Source organism: Macrosteles quadrilineatus, unplaced genomic scaffold, assembly GCF_028750875.1.
Source record: "Macrosteles quadrilineatus isolate MER2022 unplaced genomic scaffold, UCM_ALF_1.0 Scaffold_1__1_contigs__length_201487025, whole genome shotgun sequence".
Lineage (NCBI taxonomy): Eukaryota > Metazoa > Arthropoda > Insecta > Hemiptera > Cicadellidae > Macrosteles > Macrosteles quadrilineatus.
The window spans coordinates 141,510,535-141,524,469 of record NW_026542594.1 but is presented as its reverse complement, the minus strand read 5'-3'; the positions used below and the strand labels follow the sequence as shown (position 1 = coordinate 141,524,469).

At 35.2% G+C, this 13,935-nt stretch overlaps 1 protein-coding gene across 3 annotated transcripts in view; it reads left to right on the top strand.

Annotated features, from left to right (window-relative positions):
- The window catches only part of LOC128985942 (C-1-tetrahydrofolate synthase, cytoplasmic), a 48,712-nt gene that overhangs the window by 29,219 nt on the left and 5,558 nt on the right, over nt 1-13,935 (top strand). For all 3 annotated transcript variants that reach the window (XM_054405952.1, XM_054405942.1, XM_054405959.1), the window contains exons 7-13: nt 441-552; nt 1,702-1,939; nt 6,950-7,123; nt 7,566-7,702; nt 9,703-9,884; nt 11,675-11,825; nt 13,074-13,291. In XM_054405952.1, coding sequence (XP_054261927.1) covers nt 441-552; nt 1,702-1,939; nt 6,950-7,123; nt 7,566-7,702; nt 9,703-9,884; nt 11,675-11,825; nt 13,074-13,291 — 1,212 coding nt within the window. The remainder of the gene's footprint in view (nt 1-440; nt 553-1,701; nt 1,940-6,949; nt 7,124-7,565; nt 7,703-9,702; nt 9,885-11,674; nt 11,826-13,073; nt 13,292-13,935) is intronic.

Here is a 13,935-nt window from a genome sequence, read left to right as displayed (position 1 = left end):
TACAGATAATAGTCTCTACGACATAAGCAATAATTATTATAGCCTTTTGTAGGGTAATGGTCCAAACTCTGATGACTATCTAACGTCAACCTCTTGTTAGATAGCGTCATTAATCGTTAGACCGATGACAAACTCCATCTGAGGCTAGAAATTATCTCTCTCAGAATCGAACCAGTGACCTTCAGATTTGAACACATGTCTTTACTCCGAACATTGTTTTATTGGATTTTATTTTTGCGTATTTAATATTACCGGTATATAAAATATATCTTCCTATATGGTTCAATATATTTTCACTACATGTCCCGTGAAATAATAGTAGAAATACATTTTCAAACACAATTTGTCAAATTACTTTTTTTTACATTTGTGCGTTATTGTTAAACAGTATTATTAGGGTGTTTTTGATCCCTCTATAACTTGCTGTTTGGTTTGTGCAGGTGAGACAAGCTGATATTCTAGTGGTTGGCATCGGATCTCCACAGTTTGTCAAGGGAGATTGGATCAAGCCTGGAGCTGTGGTTATTGACTGTGGCATTAACTCTATCCCAGGTAAAATATTTGGTTTTTCATTACCTTTATCAGTTCCAAAAGTAACCTTCGTCAAGGTGTTACATGTTTTGCTGAGCTGCCATTGTCAAACACTTCATTACAGGAATATGTAGATCCCCTTGAATAGCTTCGTTCTCAATAGAGATGGGCGTTATTTAACATGACAGGATGAATAACAATGTTGCGGCCGCGGCAACGTTATCGCAGCAACACGTTGCGGAGAACTCCCTGTTATTATAATAACGTATCTATCTACACCATGTTGCAGGAAAGCCATAGAACACAACAGAAGACAACGAAAACGAAAACATGCATTGCCGTTAGTGCGGTTGCCGCAACGCTACCAGAGCAACGATAACTTCGGAAACTAACTAGAATTAGAAAACGCATCCTGTCTGAGTGTCTGGACAACGCCTGACTCCCGACTACAACTGAAAACTGAACTGATCAACCAACAACGATAACTGAACGCCGCAACACGGACTGGCGGACAACGGTTTTTAGCGGCAACGAGTTGGCAATCGTTATTAAAATAACAGGTTGCCGCAGCTGCGTTATCGTTACAACCGTTGCCGGAAAACAACGATAATTCCCATCTCTATTTCTCATAACACATTACACGACAAACAACATTTTACCGACGACACATACGACATAAAAATAAATACTTTAGTTTGATAGGCCTATATCACGAGTATACAACATTGCCAGTACACGAGCGGAAACAGACTACGAAGTGCTGTGACAATGGCAGCTCGCCGAAACATGTAACACGTTGACGAAGGTTACTTTTGGAACTGATAAAGGTAATGTAAAACCAAATATTTTATATATTACAGTTCCGGGACTACAACAATGAATTTTAATCTATCCCAGGTACTTAAAATATTTGGTATGTTAACTCATTACATAATCAGGAGTGGCACAATAATGATGCCCAAATTTATATTTGTTTGTTGTATAACTGTTGTATTTGGCTTTATTTAGTTGTGATTGATAAAAAATAAAATCCAATTAATTATATTTAAAATATAAAAAAATACTACACATTTTTTAAAATCCATTTTTGGCTGGGTACATCAGACCAGTGCCAGGTAGTGTTTGTCCTATGCTCATATTATAATCATTACATCTGACACTTTTATACAGATGCTTCCAAGAAGTCAGGATCTCGCCTGGTAGGTGATGTTGACTATGATGCGGCCAGTCGTGTGGCTGGGTACATCACACCAGTGCCAGGTGGGGTCGGCCCTATGACTGTGGCTATGCTGATGAACAACGTGCTGCAGTCAGCCAAGCGTGTGGCTCAACAGCGACTCAGCAACAGATGGCAGATCAGTCATCTGCCTCTCCCACTTAACCGAGCTGACCCTACTGTAGTACCCAGGTAATATGACCAATACCTTCAATATCCAAAGTGTGAAAGATAATAGGAGTAATTTTTTAGGGGTGACATATAAATGCAACCATCCCACTAAGCAACAAATCATCATACAATGTATAATGTTCAAATTACTACACTGTGTAGATGTTCATTTTATCTCACCAAGTACGAGTGGTGAACCACAAGTAATGGAATTGGGCTGTAAAGTTAAGGGAAAGTGGGGAACCTTTTGTTCACCTTGGTCAAAATGTAGTGTGGTAATGCTGCTGCTGCATGGTGCGTAAAAAAACCTGATCTATTTCATGCAGCGTACTGTTCAGCAACAGGTCGTCTGAGAGTGGCTCGTTGGAAAGCCTACACGATGCTATTATCTGTGGTCATAGAGCAGTGGTCACCTGAGCAACGTGCGGTTGTTATCGAGTCAAATTAAAAAGTAATGATTCAGTTATTGCAACTCAGCCGCAGTTCGCTGTATTTTTTTTTTTTTTTTGTGATGACGTCGATTCCGTCAAGTGGCACATTCATGTAGTGGGTTACGAACTTTAGAACAACGGCTTCTGCGTTCAAAAAGAATCTGTCTAGCCATCCAAAGTCAGATTAAACGTCAGACAGCTAACATTTGATAGAGTCCGTGCTGCTGTGGAAAACAGTCCTCGCTTGAAAACAAACATCTGCTTTGAACATGTCTGACCGCTCGGTTAAACTAGTTTTGAGGTTCAATCTTAATTCTTATCCCTTCTGATGAACATGTATTAATCTGTCCAAATTTTTTTTTATCCATACAGATAATCACACTGGAACCTCTCCATGTCGACCTAATTTTGTATGGAAATGCCGCATAGTTGCAATGACTGAATCATTACATTTTTTATTTGACTCGATAACAAACGCATGATGCTCAGGTGACAACTGCTCTATGACCACAGATAATGGCATCGTATAGGCTTTCCAACAAGCCTAACCCCATCACCCTCAGACGACCTGTCGATGAACACTGCGCTGTGAAAAATAGATCGGTTTTTTGCCGCACCCTGTACAATGGTTGGCCTGTAAAAATTATGTTATTAAACTTATTTATATTAAAAAAGTTCATAACCTACCAAAATCTTAGCTTTTATCTGTGTACTAATACTAATGTGTTGTATCATATGTTGTCAAGGAACATTATGTAGGTAAACTCTCTCATCTGGGTGAATCTCAATATAGATGGTTGTGTAAAGATGAAGAAGCCTATATCTTCACATCACACTCGTGAATAAAAATGTGTTGTTAAAGTGTAATTATAACATTAATATACGTCTGTTTGTAATGTATAATATTAAACCAAATAAATTTAATCTTTGTTTAGAAAAAAATATCAAATAAATTTACACATATTGTTTGTCTGAAAAAAATAAAATATATAATCCTATCTTAATCTTTACATTATATTAAATTAAAATATGGTAGAACCACAATAATTTGGCCGTTGCTAGTTTGGACCATCCTGTAATCCAGCTCGATCCTATTACACATTACATTAATTACCTAATATCTGATTATTGCCCTTGAAATAAACCTCTAAATATGGTGTTATTCTAATCTTATCTTAGTTTAAACAATAATAATTACGAGGACAGAGGTTTTAAAGCACAAGGTTTAATGGTGCATAAATTGTTAAAATAAGGTTACAAAATTCTTCAGGGGTGGGGATTTGTGAAGACTGAATCAAAAGATTTTGTTGATGCCTAATTTAAAATTTCAATAAGTACGTTAAGTTATAAATTAAATAATCTTTTAGAAACAATAAATAGGAAGGATTTTGATTTTGATGAATGGAGGCAAGTTGGGTCCAAATGGATGCTTGAGGAGTTTATAGTCTGAGTTAATAATTTAATAAATGGAATTTTCTCACCAATCTTCTGTAATAATAATTTTCTTCTGAATAATGTAGGCCTAAATTCTTCTTATCTTCAGTTAATTTGGATATTTTGACAATAATTTATTTCATAATTTCACAATTTATTTCACAACTAATAGTTTCTGTATGTTCTTCTTGGATACCTTAACTGCACTGTCACTGTTCATTGTTGTAAATCATTTCTTAAAAAATGGGGTTCCCATATTTAAAAACATGGTTGAATTTTGCTTGTAATCTTGAACTCAGATGTATGTTATTTTAATTGTAGGAATTGTTTGGAAAAATAATTTTGAATAAGCCAATGAATAAATTTTGATTATAAATTATATATATGTTGAGACAATATGGTTTTACTAATATTAACAATGAATATGAATAAATATTAAAATATAACAAGATTTATAGTTCGGCAGCTTAGAAAACGACCTGCGCGCTAATGCTAAACCAATGCTGGAGGAGGTCGCTTTCTAAGCGGCCGACCTATAGTTTGGAATTTAATTAGGCCTAATGACTATATTTGTAAACATTGGTTTTTGAGTCATTACACCCTGTAGTTACATTAATCAATAAGAATAAGAAATTTCTTTTCAATCACGTGCCACGCCAAACTGCACTGCTACTACAGTGCTGACAAGCGGCAACGGAAGGGAAACAAAATTAAAATACAGAACTCACATACATACGTGTATTCTCCACCCTATCATCAAAAAGTTCACCGCTCCTAGGCAGGATTATATATTGTTATTAATATTTACTGTTAATCTTTTGCAAGAACTTTGGCTGGCTCAAATTCACTAATGCTAACTCTTATTCACTAATTCAAATAGTCTCTTGATGGTCCAGCCTACTGGCTACCCTGTTTAAAAGCCAGGTTATCGAGGTTCTACTGTGTATTTAAATACATACATTTACAAGGGTATACCTTGCATCTTTGTATACACACTACTTAACTAAATCCTGAACTTATTTGTGTGGACATGTAAACAAATTGTAAATGTTATTACAATATACTTTTATAAGTAAATCTACATATATAAAACCCAATGTATGTTTGTTGTTTGTTTGTCCTTTATGCGTTACCAAACCAGCCATCCAATTGTGATGAAACTTTGGGAAGTTGTTATATACACCCCCAAGAAGGTTAGTGTGAAATAACATTTTAGAAAACTCCTCAGGGCTCTGCCCTAGTGGTCTTTAAAGTTCCCATGTTATCCTTATGGAGAATAGATTTGTTTAAATTTAAAATGATGAATGCTTGAATCTAAACTATCAAGGGGGGAACCAGAGAACAGCTGGTTAATCAAACTATACAACCATGTTTAGTTAGCTTCTTATTGTATTATTGTTATTATTTGTTTATTATTGTATGGTTAGCTTATTTTAAGATTGTGTCATTGATTTGAGAAATAAGTAATACTAGGTGAAACCTGTTTATTTCAACGGTTACTGATGAGGTTTCAAGCAAAATCATTTAACTATCAAAATTATGAAAATCGGTAAGGTAGAAGAGCCAAACAAACTTGGAAAATTAAAACCAAATTTAACTCCCATAAGAAATGTACAGGGAGGAAGTTGCTTTTGTGCATGACTCGAAAGATCCGTCAAATAAATGAATGCCGATGCTTGGTGGCAAATATGTGTGCGCATACCTTTAATTATTTAGGACCAAAAAAAACAACCCTCCACGATTAAGTAATTGCACATGAATAATAGTGAAGAAACTGATGACCAATGTAATAATGACCAATGTAATAAAAGCGACAATTTTATTTGACAAATTAAAGGGAGAAGAAGTTCTCCTGTCAAATATTCCAACAATCCCTACAGATATGCCATTTGAATTCAAACGTTTTATGTTAAATGTTAACGTTGACGTTCAAACGTTTCCTGTGCGTTTCTCATTTGCAATAATTGTAAACAAATCTCAAGGGCAATCACTAAAATTAAATATTAATATTTTTAACATTGGCTTTACGGGTTGCCAAGTTGCCATGCTGGTTTTACAAAAATGTAAACTAAAGAATTATAACATATTGTGTGTTGTATGGCATAATGACAAACCAACTACAGTATACTTTACTATCAAATAGCAAAATAAAAGGACATTCAGATGAATATCATCTATCAAATAATAAATTCAAGAGTATTAGCTACTGAGTAATAGATAAATATGATTGTTCAAAAACGAAGAGTCTCTTACCGCTAAATATTATAGTCTTCATTAAAATTGAACTAAAAGTCGTGTATGTTTTGTAGTTTTCATTGGCACATTGTATTGTTCCACAATTCCATTGTTGCGATGTTCTGCGATCCCAGTGACTAACACGTCGCAATAATAATGCAATCAACAGATGTTATGTATGTTTAGTTTGCTGTTGAGTGTTGAGCTTTATTGTAGAAATGTTCAATATAAATTGGTCATCCTTATCAAAATGTTTGTCAAATTAAGAATCGTCGTCCATTGAATAAAATTTGGCTTTCTTACCTCAAACATAAAAAAAAACTGAAAATGATAATGATCTACCTACAGGTAAAACCAATAAATTATATTTTTGAAGTTGGAGATTTAACTAGAGTTCCAAATTAGTAATTTTAGGTGGTTTTGTTTAGACAAATTATAAATGTACTACAGTATAAAAACTAATCATTTGACACTCTTTTAAATTAATTGTTGTATTGTATTTCTTTTTCAAATGGATTTTTTGATTTCATGAAATTCGTTTCAACGCGATATGTTGCAGCAGCTTATTAATAATCTGGACGTATAGATTTTGATTTTAGTAAGGTGCTGAGGTGTTGAGTTTGTTCATCAGACATTTTCAAAGACTTAAACTTACAGCTGAACTGGTTTCCTTCTTCATAGGATTTGTTATGGGTGATGGATTGATCACATATAAAAATTTCATATTGGTTCTGTGAGACAGTAGGATTATGATCAGGATTTGGAGTTGTACTTTTAGTCATGTACTTATAACTAACTTTACTAGCTGATAAGTGTATTATTATATTCACCTTTAGGCCACAACAAAAATATAGTCACTTACAAAAACAGATTCTTTGCTTCCTAGTACATTAGACAGGGAATTATTCATTTAGATATTAATCTGTTTCAGTGATATTGAAATTGCTCATGCTCAAGAGCCAAAGGATATATCATATCTTGGTCAAGAACTGGGCCTCACTCCAACTGAGATCATTCCATATGGCAGTACAAAAGCCAAGGTTTCCCTTAGTGTTCTTGATCGGCTTAGAAATACAAAAAATGGAAAATATGTTGTCGTGGCTGGGTAAGTTTATTTAATGATGTATACACTAAGTTTCTGAAAGTATGTTTTATATTGATACTGCATTTTAATAATTTCAATAGCCCAAGTTTTTATTGTGGTTCAGAATATAAAAGGAGATCCTTCATTTGCATCAGTTAACTATTACTTTCTTACTTTTCAGGTGCTGGTAATTCAACTTCATAAAGCATAATCAACCACAAGACCTTTATAAAAACAAAAACACTAACACTTTTTTGCTTGTCAATTTAACTATGATGACTATCTCATGTTTTTTATGTTAGACTGCAAAAAACAACAAAATTCAATAGACTTTTGTCTAGCATATTTGAGTTACTTGAAGTTTTATGGTTTAATCAACATAAATCTTATTAACGGCTCTCTTATCCGTAAAAATCCTGAAGTAGCTGTTTCAGTGAACATACATTAAACATGGTTTTTCTAGGATAACTCCAACCCCTCTTGGTGAAGGAAAAAGCACTACCACAGTAGGGCTGGCTCAAGCTCTTTCAGCTCACAAACACAAGAACACTTTTGCCTGTGTTCGCCAACCCTCCATGGGCCCTACCTTTGGTATTAAAGGTGTGTGTAACAAAGTTTACAGTAATGTAACTTGTGTAAATTAAAGCTTTAAAATTCTTTTAAAACTTGTATGAGTTTGTTTAAGTCTAATTACGGAAGATGCTTACACTACTTTACCTATATTCAAATATGTATGGAAACAGTTTATCAACAAAATTAAAGTATCTCTTAATTATTATTATTATTATCAGTGAAGGGTTTGCTTACTTATTTTTGCTCAATGTTTCTTTGATTTAGGTGGTAAAAGATTATTACAAACGGTTTGAGCCCTTACCCATATGTTGTCTATTTTACTATAATTTAACTGATATTTTCTAAATCTTAAAATAAACCATCCTGTAACTGTTGGTTAGCAAATCGTTTGATTCAATTTTTAGGTTAAGGAAAGAATGTGTGTGTTTCCAGTGGAAGTCGGCAGATTCTCTTTTTATCGCAATCCAGTAGTGCAGTAAAGTAAGTAAACAATGCCGCAAAGTGAATCTTCTCTATTCTAAAAAATTTTAAATTTTATTAAAATGGCTTATTTAAAAAACTGTTGTAGGTAGGACCTATAGTAAATTAAAGTTTATAGATATATAATTTCAAGCTCCTATGCAGGGTGTCCACCAGGCCAACCAGAAAAAATTCATGAGTAATTCATGAGTAAAAAAAAAAGCCAGGTAGTTCCGGTCGTATTTTTTAAACTAAAATTTCCAACGTGTTTTGAGCCAACTCCCGCAATGCTGTTTTAGCGCTAACACAGCTCACTATTTTAGTTATCGGAAAGAGCATTCTCAGGTAAAGAAACAATATTTATGATTGCTGTAATGTTGCCTAACACAAGTATTCAATTTTATATATTACTGATTAAATAATCCGAAAATTAAAAAATAATCCTTAAACCGTGCTCGTTACAAAATCTTGATATTGTTCAGCGGTAACGGAAACAATATAATCGTCTCCCGCGATCACAGTAAAGTTATCATCATCTTTCTCGAACGTAGCTTAATTCAAATAATTTCCCGCGGTCATCATCGTCAAAGCAATATTTTTTGGACATCATCATCGTTTCCTGCGGTCACGGAAACGTCATCGTCCGCATGCGTGATCGCGGCAAAATCACTAACATATCCAGCGGCCATTTGGACATCATCATCATATCACGCGGTCACGGAAATGTCATCGTCGTCTCCCACGGTCACGAAAACGTCATGGTCGTCTAAATCACTAACAAATCCCACGGCAGTTTGGACATCATCATCTCCCGCGGTCACGGAAACATCATTGTCTGCAACCACGATCACGGAAACGTCATCGTCATCTCCCGTAGTCACGGAAACGTCATTGTCTGCACCCGCGGTCACGAAAACGTCATCGTCGTATCCCGCAGTCACGGAAACGCCATCTTCATGTGCGATCGCGGCAAATTGAAAATTCCCGGTAATAAATCATGCATAATTCCCGGTTTTCCCGGTCGGTGGACACCCTGTAGGATATGATCATGGCTTGTCAGGAGTCAAAACACGAGTCGTCAACTACAAGTAGGCTACAAGTCACAACTGTGACGAAACACTATAAATGAACATTATGTCAAACAAGCTTTTGTGGCCGATCACAAATACATAAGTTCCTAAGATTTGAATTTTACCTCTACACTTATGTTTTACATCAGCTGTAAGAGCAGATAGGGAAGTGATTAGTGGTGGCTAGCCAATGAGTAAGTAGCATTGCCAATATAAATGTCAGGGAGTAAGGGGATAGGGACAATGATCTTCATTGGATTATCAGACAAGCAGTGTTTGGCCTTATTTTAACACCGTTTTGTGCTTTGATGACAGGGTTTAGGCACATTGATCTTGTTAAACTTCAGTTTTCATACATAAATTTTTCAACAAATTCAAATCATATTTGTATCCCAAATTGTATTCAGACCACTACATTGTTTCAACACTGTTTGTGTAGGCTGATAAAAGTCAATACCTGTACAAATACAACACCTAAAGAGTATTGATATTTGACAGGTGGTGCGGCCGGAGGTGGCTACTCACAGGTGATCCCCATGGAAGAGTTCAACCTACATCTGACAGGGGATATCCATGCCATCACAGCAGCCAACAACCTGCTGGCAGCACAGCTGGACACTCGCATCCTGCATGAGGACACCCAGAGTGACTCTGCCCTGTATGACAGACTTGTACCTAAGGTACATCTCATAGCTGTAGCCGAGAGAGTTCTCTGTCGTCAATGATTGATTTCTGAAGCATACGCCAAATTTGTAGCCAACCTCAACTGAAAGGGTTAACAATAACATCTTTTCTGTTGCATCAACTATCATTTTAGCGAATTTCCCGTATAGGGAACAAGCTATTACCGTAGGTCTCATGGTAAGACCTAGACCCGGGACCGATTTACTTTTTCGTTTTGAGGTTACCAGAGGCCAAAAACACCATCCGTTCAAATTCATATATATATATATATATATATTTATATATACAGTATATATATATATATTTATATATGTGTCCGTTAGCGCGATAACTCGAGCAAAATTGATCCGATTTTGATGAAATTTGGTACAAACGTGTAAACCTACATTTATTCGAACGAGTTCGCGAACCAGCATAATCGGACCATGGGATCAGGGGTTTATGGGGGGTTTTATGGGGTAAAAATGGGTTTTTCTCATTTTTGACCCTAAAAACTTTTAATTTCTAAATTTCTCTCTAAACCATTTTGAAGAGCTTAAAAAAACAAATAATTTAGTATATTGAAGTTTTTTTGAATGTTCATTGACTACGGAGAAAATTAAAGAAATTGTAAATTTAAAATTCCCATGTTATTCTTATGCAGAATAAATAAACTGTTCTAGTTTGCTTGTTTATGGATATATTTCAATCAAATTTGGCAATTTTGCTTATTTCATACTAAGCTATCAATATTTCAATTGAAAAAACACACCTCAACATCTTTCCCGTAGCAGCAAACCTAACTACTCACTAAAATTAATGTTATTTAATTTAAATAGGAAATAAATCTGAAAATTTATAGGGAATATTTTAGTAGAAATCAAGCCGGGTGAATGGAAATTCGCTTAGTATGCAGGTTTGCTGCGACGGGGGTATTTATAACTGATGGGAGAAGATAAAATTTGTACAGAAGCTCCACTGTGTGAGTGGTTCATTCATTTTTAGAATAAATAAAGTCTACAGCGCTGAACCATCTAGATGATATGTCTGCCTTGGTATCTAAGAATCATTGGTAAAATTCTGCAACTAGTTACAACTCTATGACTGTAGGCCTATGGTTCTGAACATTTGGAAAGCATAAATTGGCATTCCTGATAATACTTAACCATTTAGCCAGACTTTCTGTGTGGACGAATCCAGCTTGGGTGCAATTAATTCTTGGAAATTCAAGTTGGCAGAGGTCTTAGATCAGTCACATAACTTCTAAAGATAATGAGTCATCTTCAGAACAATTAACTGTTCTAAAGTATTATCACATGCGCTAGCTAATGCTTTTAATGACTACAAATATGTTTATGCAAAACATTCAAATTTTTTATTAGATTTAGAGTAATTGGTACTAAAAATTCACGAGTAATGGTTCACTTGGCCATAGATATTTAGAACACAACGAATTCCAAATAAAAATAAAAACATCGTGAGGTTACAGGTGGTTCACGGTTAGTAACTAGTACCAGTACCTTAGTACATACAAGTAACATTACCTAGTAGTGATTACCATAATTTATCATACCGTCACTTAGTGATGTATCACTTTATCATTAGTAAGTAGTGATTACTTTAGTAAGATACATTACCTTAGTATAAACAAACACTAAACAGTAATGCTCCAATAACTTATTATTTTTACACTGTGGATGCACTAAATTTTGTGTGTAATGTTAGCAAAGTAGCTAATTCAAGTTTAAAAACAATTTTACTTGAAGTTGAATCTGTTATATCTGAAGAGTGTATATATGTTGTTAAGGTGAAGGGCAAGAGAATGTTTTCGGCTATACAAGTGCGGAGACTGCAGCGACTCGGCATCAGTAAGACTGACCCCGAGGATCTCACTGACCAAGAGAGGAGAGCCTTTGCCAGACTAGACATAGACCCAGCTACCATCTCTTGGACCAGAGGTACAACTTTGTTAGTCCTGTCTATATTATTTAAAGAGACTAAATTAAATATTTTTTTTTTTTTGTTAAATGTATAATTTTTTTAGGGACTTACAGAAGTCTTTCATCTGGCAAAGCAATAATTTATATCTAATTCAGTTGAAATACCTGTATAAATGTGTGATTCAAGTTTAATTCCATGATTAGTGTACAGACAACAGACACTCTGTGTTTTCAGTGATTTTTTTTAGAAATTAGGATGAGCACTCTAATCAGCCAATTCAGTAAAACCTCGTTAATCTGACCTCGGTTACTCCGACTTAACTACTACTCTCACTTAATTTGACCCAATGTTATTACAATAATACTGTGACTATTTCTCATGGTTTTGTAGACATCATCTCCATCTCCCCCCACGACGCCAAAAATATTTTTATCCTCCGCGATCATGGAACATCATCATCCTTTTCCGTTACTATGGCAAAACATTGAACGTCTCGTGGTGACCGGAACATTACCTTCGTCTTCAGGGATCACGTCAAAATCCTGAGTATTTCTTGTAGTACCTAATGGAAAAATTATTATAGTCTACCATGATCACAGAAAGTCCTAGACAAAACCAGCGGTGATTGAAAAATACATCACCGCCTTGGGCGATAGTAGATATCAACATCTCCCAAACCCGCGGGGACATTATTGTCGTCACAATCACATCATTCACAGAAACAATATTGTTGTTATCTACGATAATGGCAGACTCATCTTCCGTAATTGTGGCAAAATATTGATCGTCTCATGGGAACATTATCATCTTCCGCATTTGCAAAAAAATCCTAAATATCTTCTAACAACATTAACAAACAAATCATGCTACTCCTCGGATAATTCAACCTTTTCACTTCTCCACCCATGGTTCTGGTCCCACATATGATGTGACCCATTAGTGGGGTTGTACTGCATTGTTAAAATGTTATCCCTGTCAAAGAAATTTGAGAAGTAAGTTGAACTCATGATGTATAAAATCTATTGACTAGTCGACTCATGTGGATAATTAGGTGAGTGCTTATTTAAGCATTTGAAAAGTCTGTTTCATTCAGTCTGATTGCAATCATGTAATGAGTCAATTTTATGGTTGACTCAATAGTGCTAATTCTTTATGTTTGTATAGCCTAGCTGTATGTTGTTTAAAAAAATTAAATACTGAAATTGTTTGAGTACCACCAGCAGGCGTTTATACTATTTGTAAACTAAACTAACATGTTTTGACAGTGCTGGACGTGAATGATAGATTCTTACGAAAGATCATCATCGGATGCAGTGATACGGAGAAGAACATGAGACGAGAAACAGGTTTTGCTGTGACAGTCGCCAGTGAGATCATGGCTGTGTTGGCATTGGCGAAAGACCTTACAGATATGAAGGAGAGATTGTCCAGTATGGTAGTGGCAATGGATAAGGCTGGCAAACCTGTCACTGCTGACGATTTGGTAAGTATTACATCTATGTTTGCTAACTTTGGGTCTAAAATATGGTCACATTAAATCACAGTATATCCAAATGAATGTGATGTCCTTACACTATATAGCAGCAAATAATATCTTAATCTACTTTTTTTAAGTTTTTTCTTTGTCCTGCCTTCATACACTAGGATTTCAGTTTGGATCGGATTCAGTTCGGATAGTTAAGGCTCGGTTCGGATCGGATCAGATAATTAGAGGTTCGGATTCGGATATTTTCGGATTCGGATATTTTTGGATTCGGATAGTTTGAAGTTCAAGTACCTAATAAATAAATATTAAGGTTGAGAAGTTATAATTTGCATTTTTATATTTTATGTGACCTTGACGAGGTAAGTAAAAAGGTTCCGCGTTTCGGTTTTGAGATTCAAGATTTGATTCTTTTAAGTTTCAGTTTTGGTTTTTTAGATTCGAAAACTTCTGGTTTTGACTTGACCATCACAGCAGACAGATGTGTTAGGAGCAGACTGCTGTCAGTGCAAGCGCATAGCTTGATCTTGAAGCTGCTATCAACCATTATTTCTTTGTTATGCTTCCATTTTATTTTTGTCAAATGAACTGTGCTGTTTCATAAAGGTGGGGGCCTACTGCATATAAATAAATAATGGTCAGAA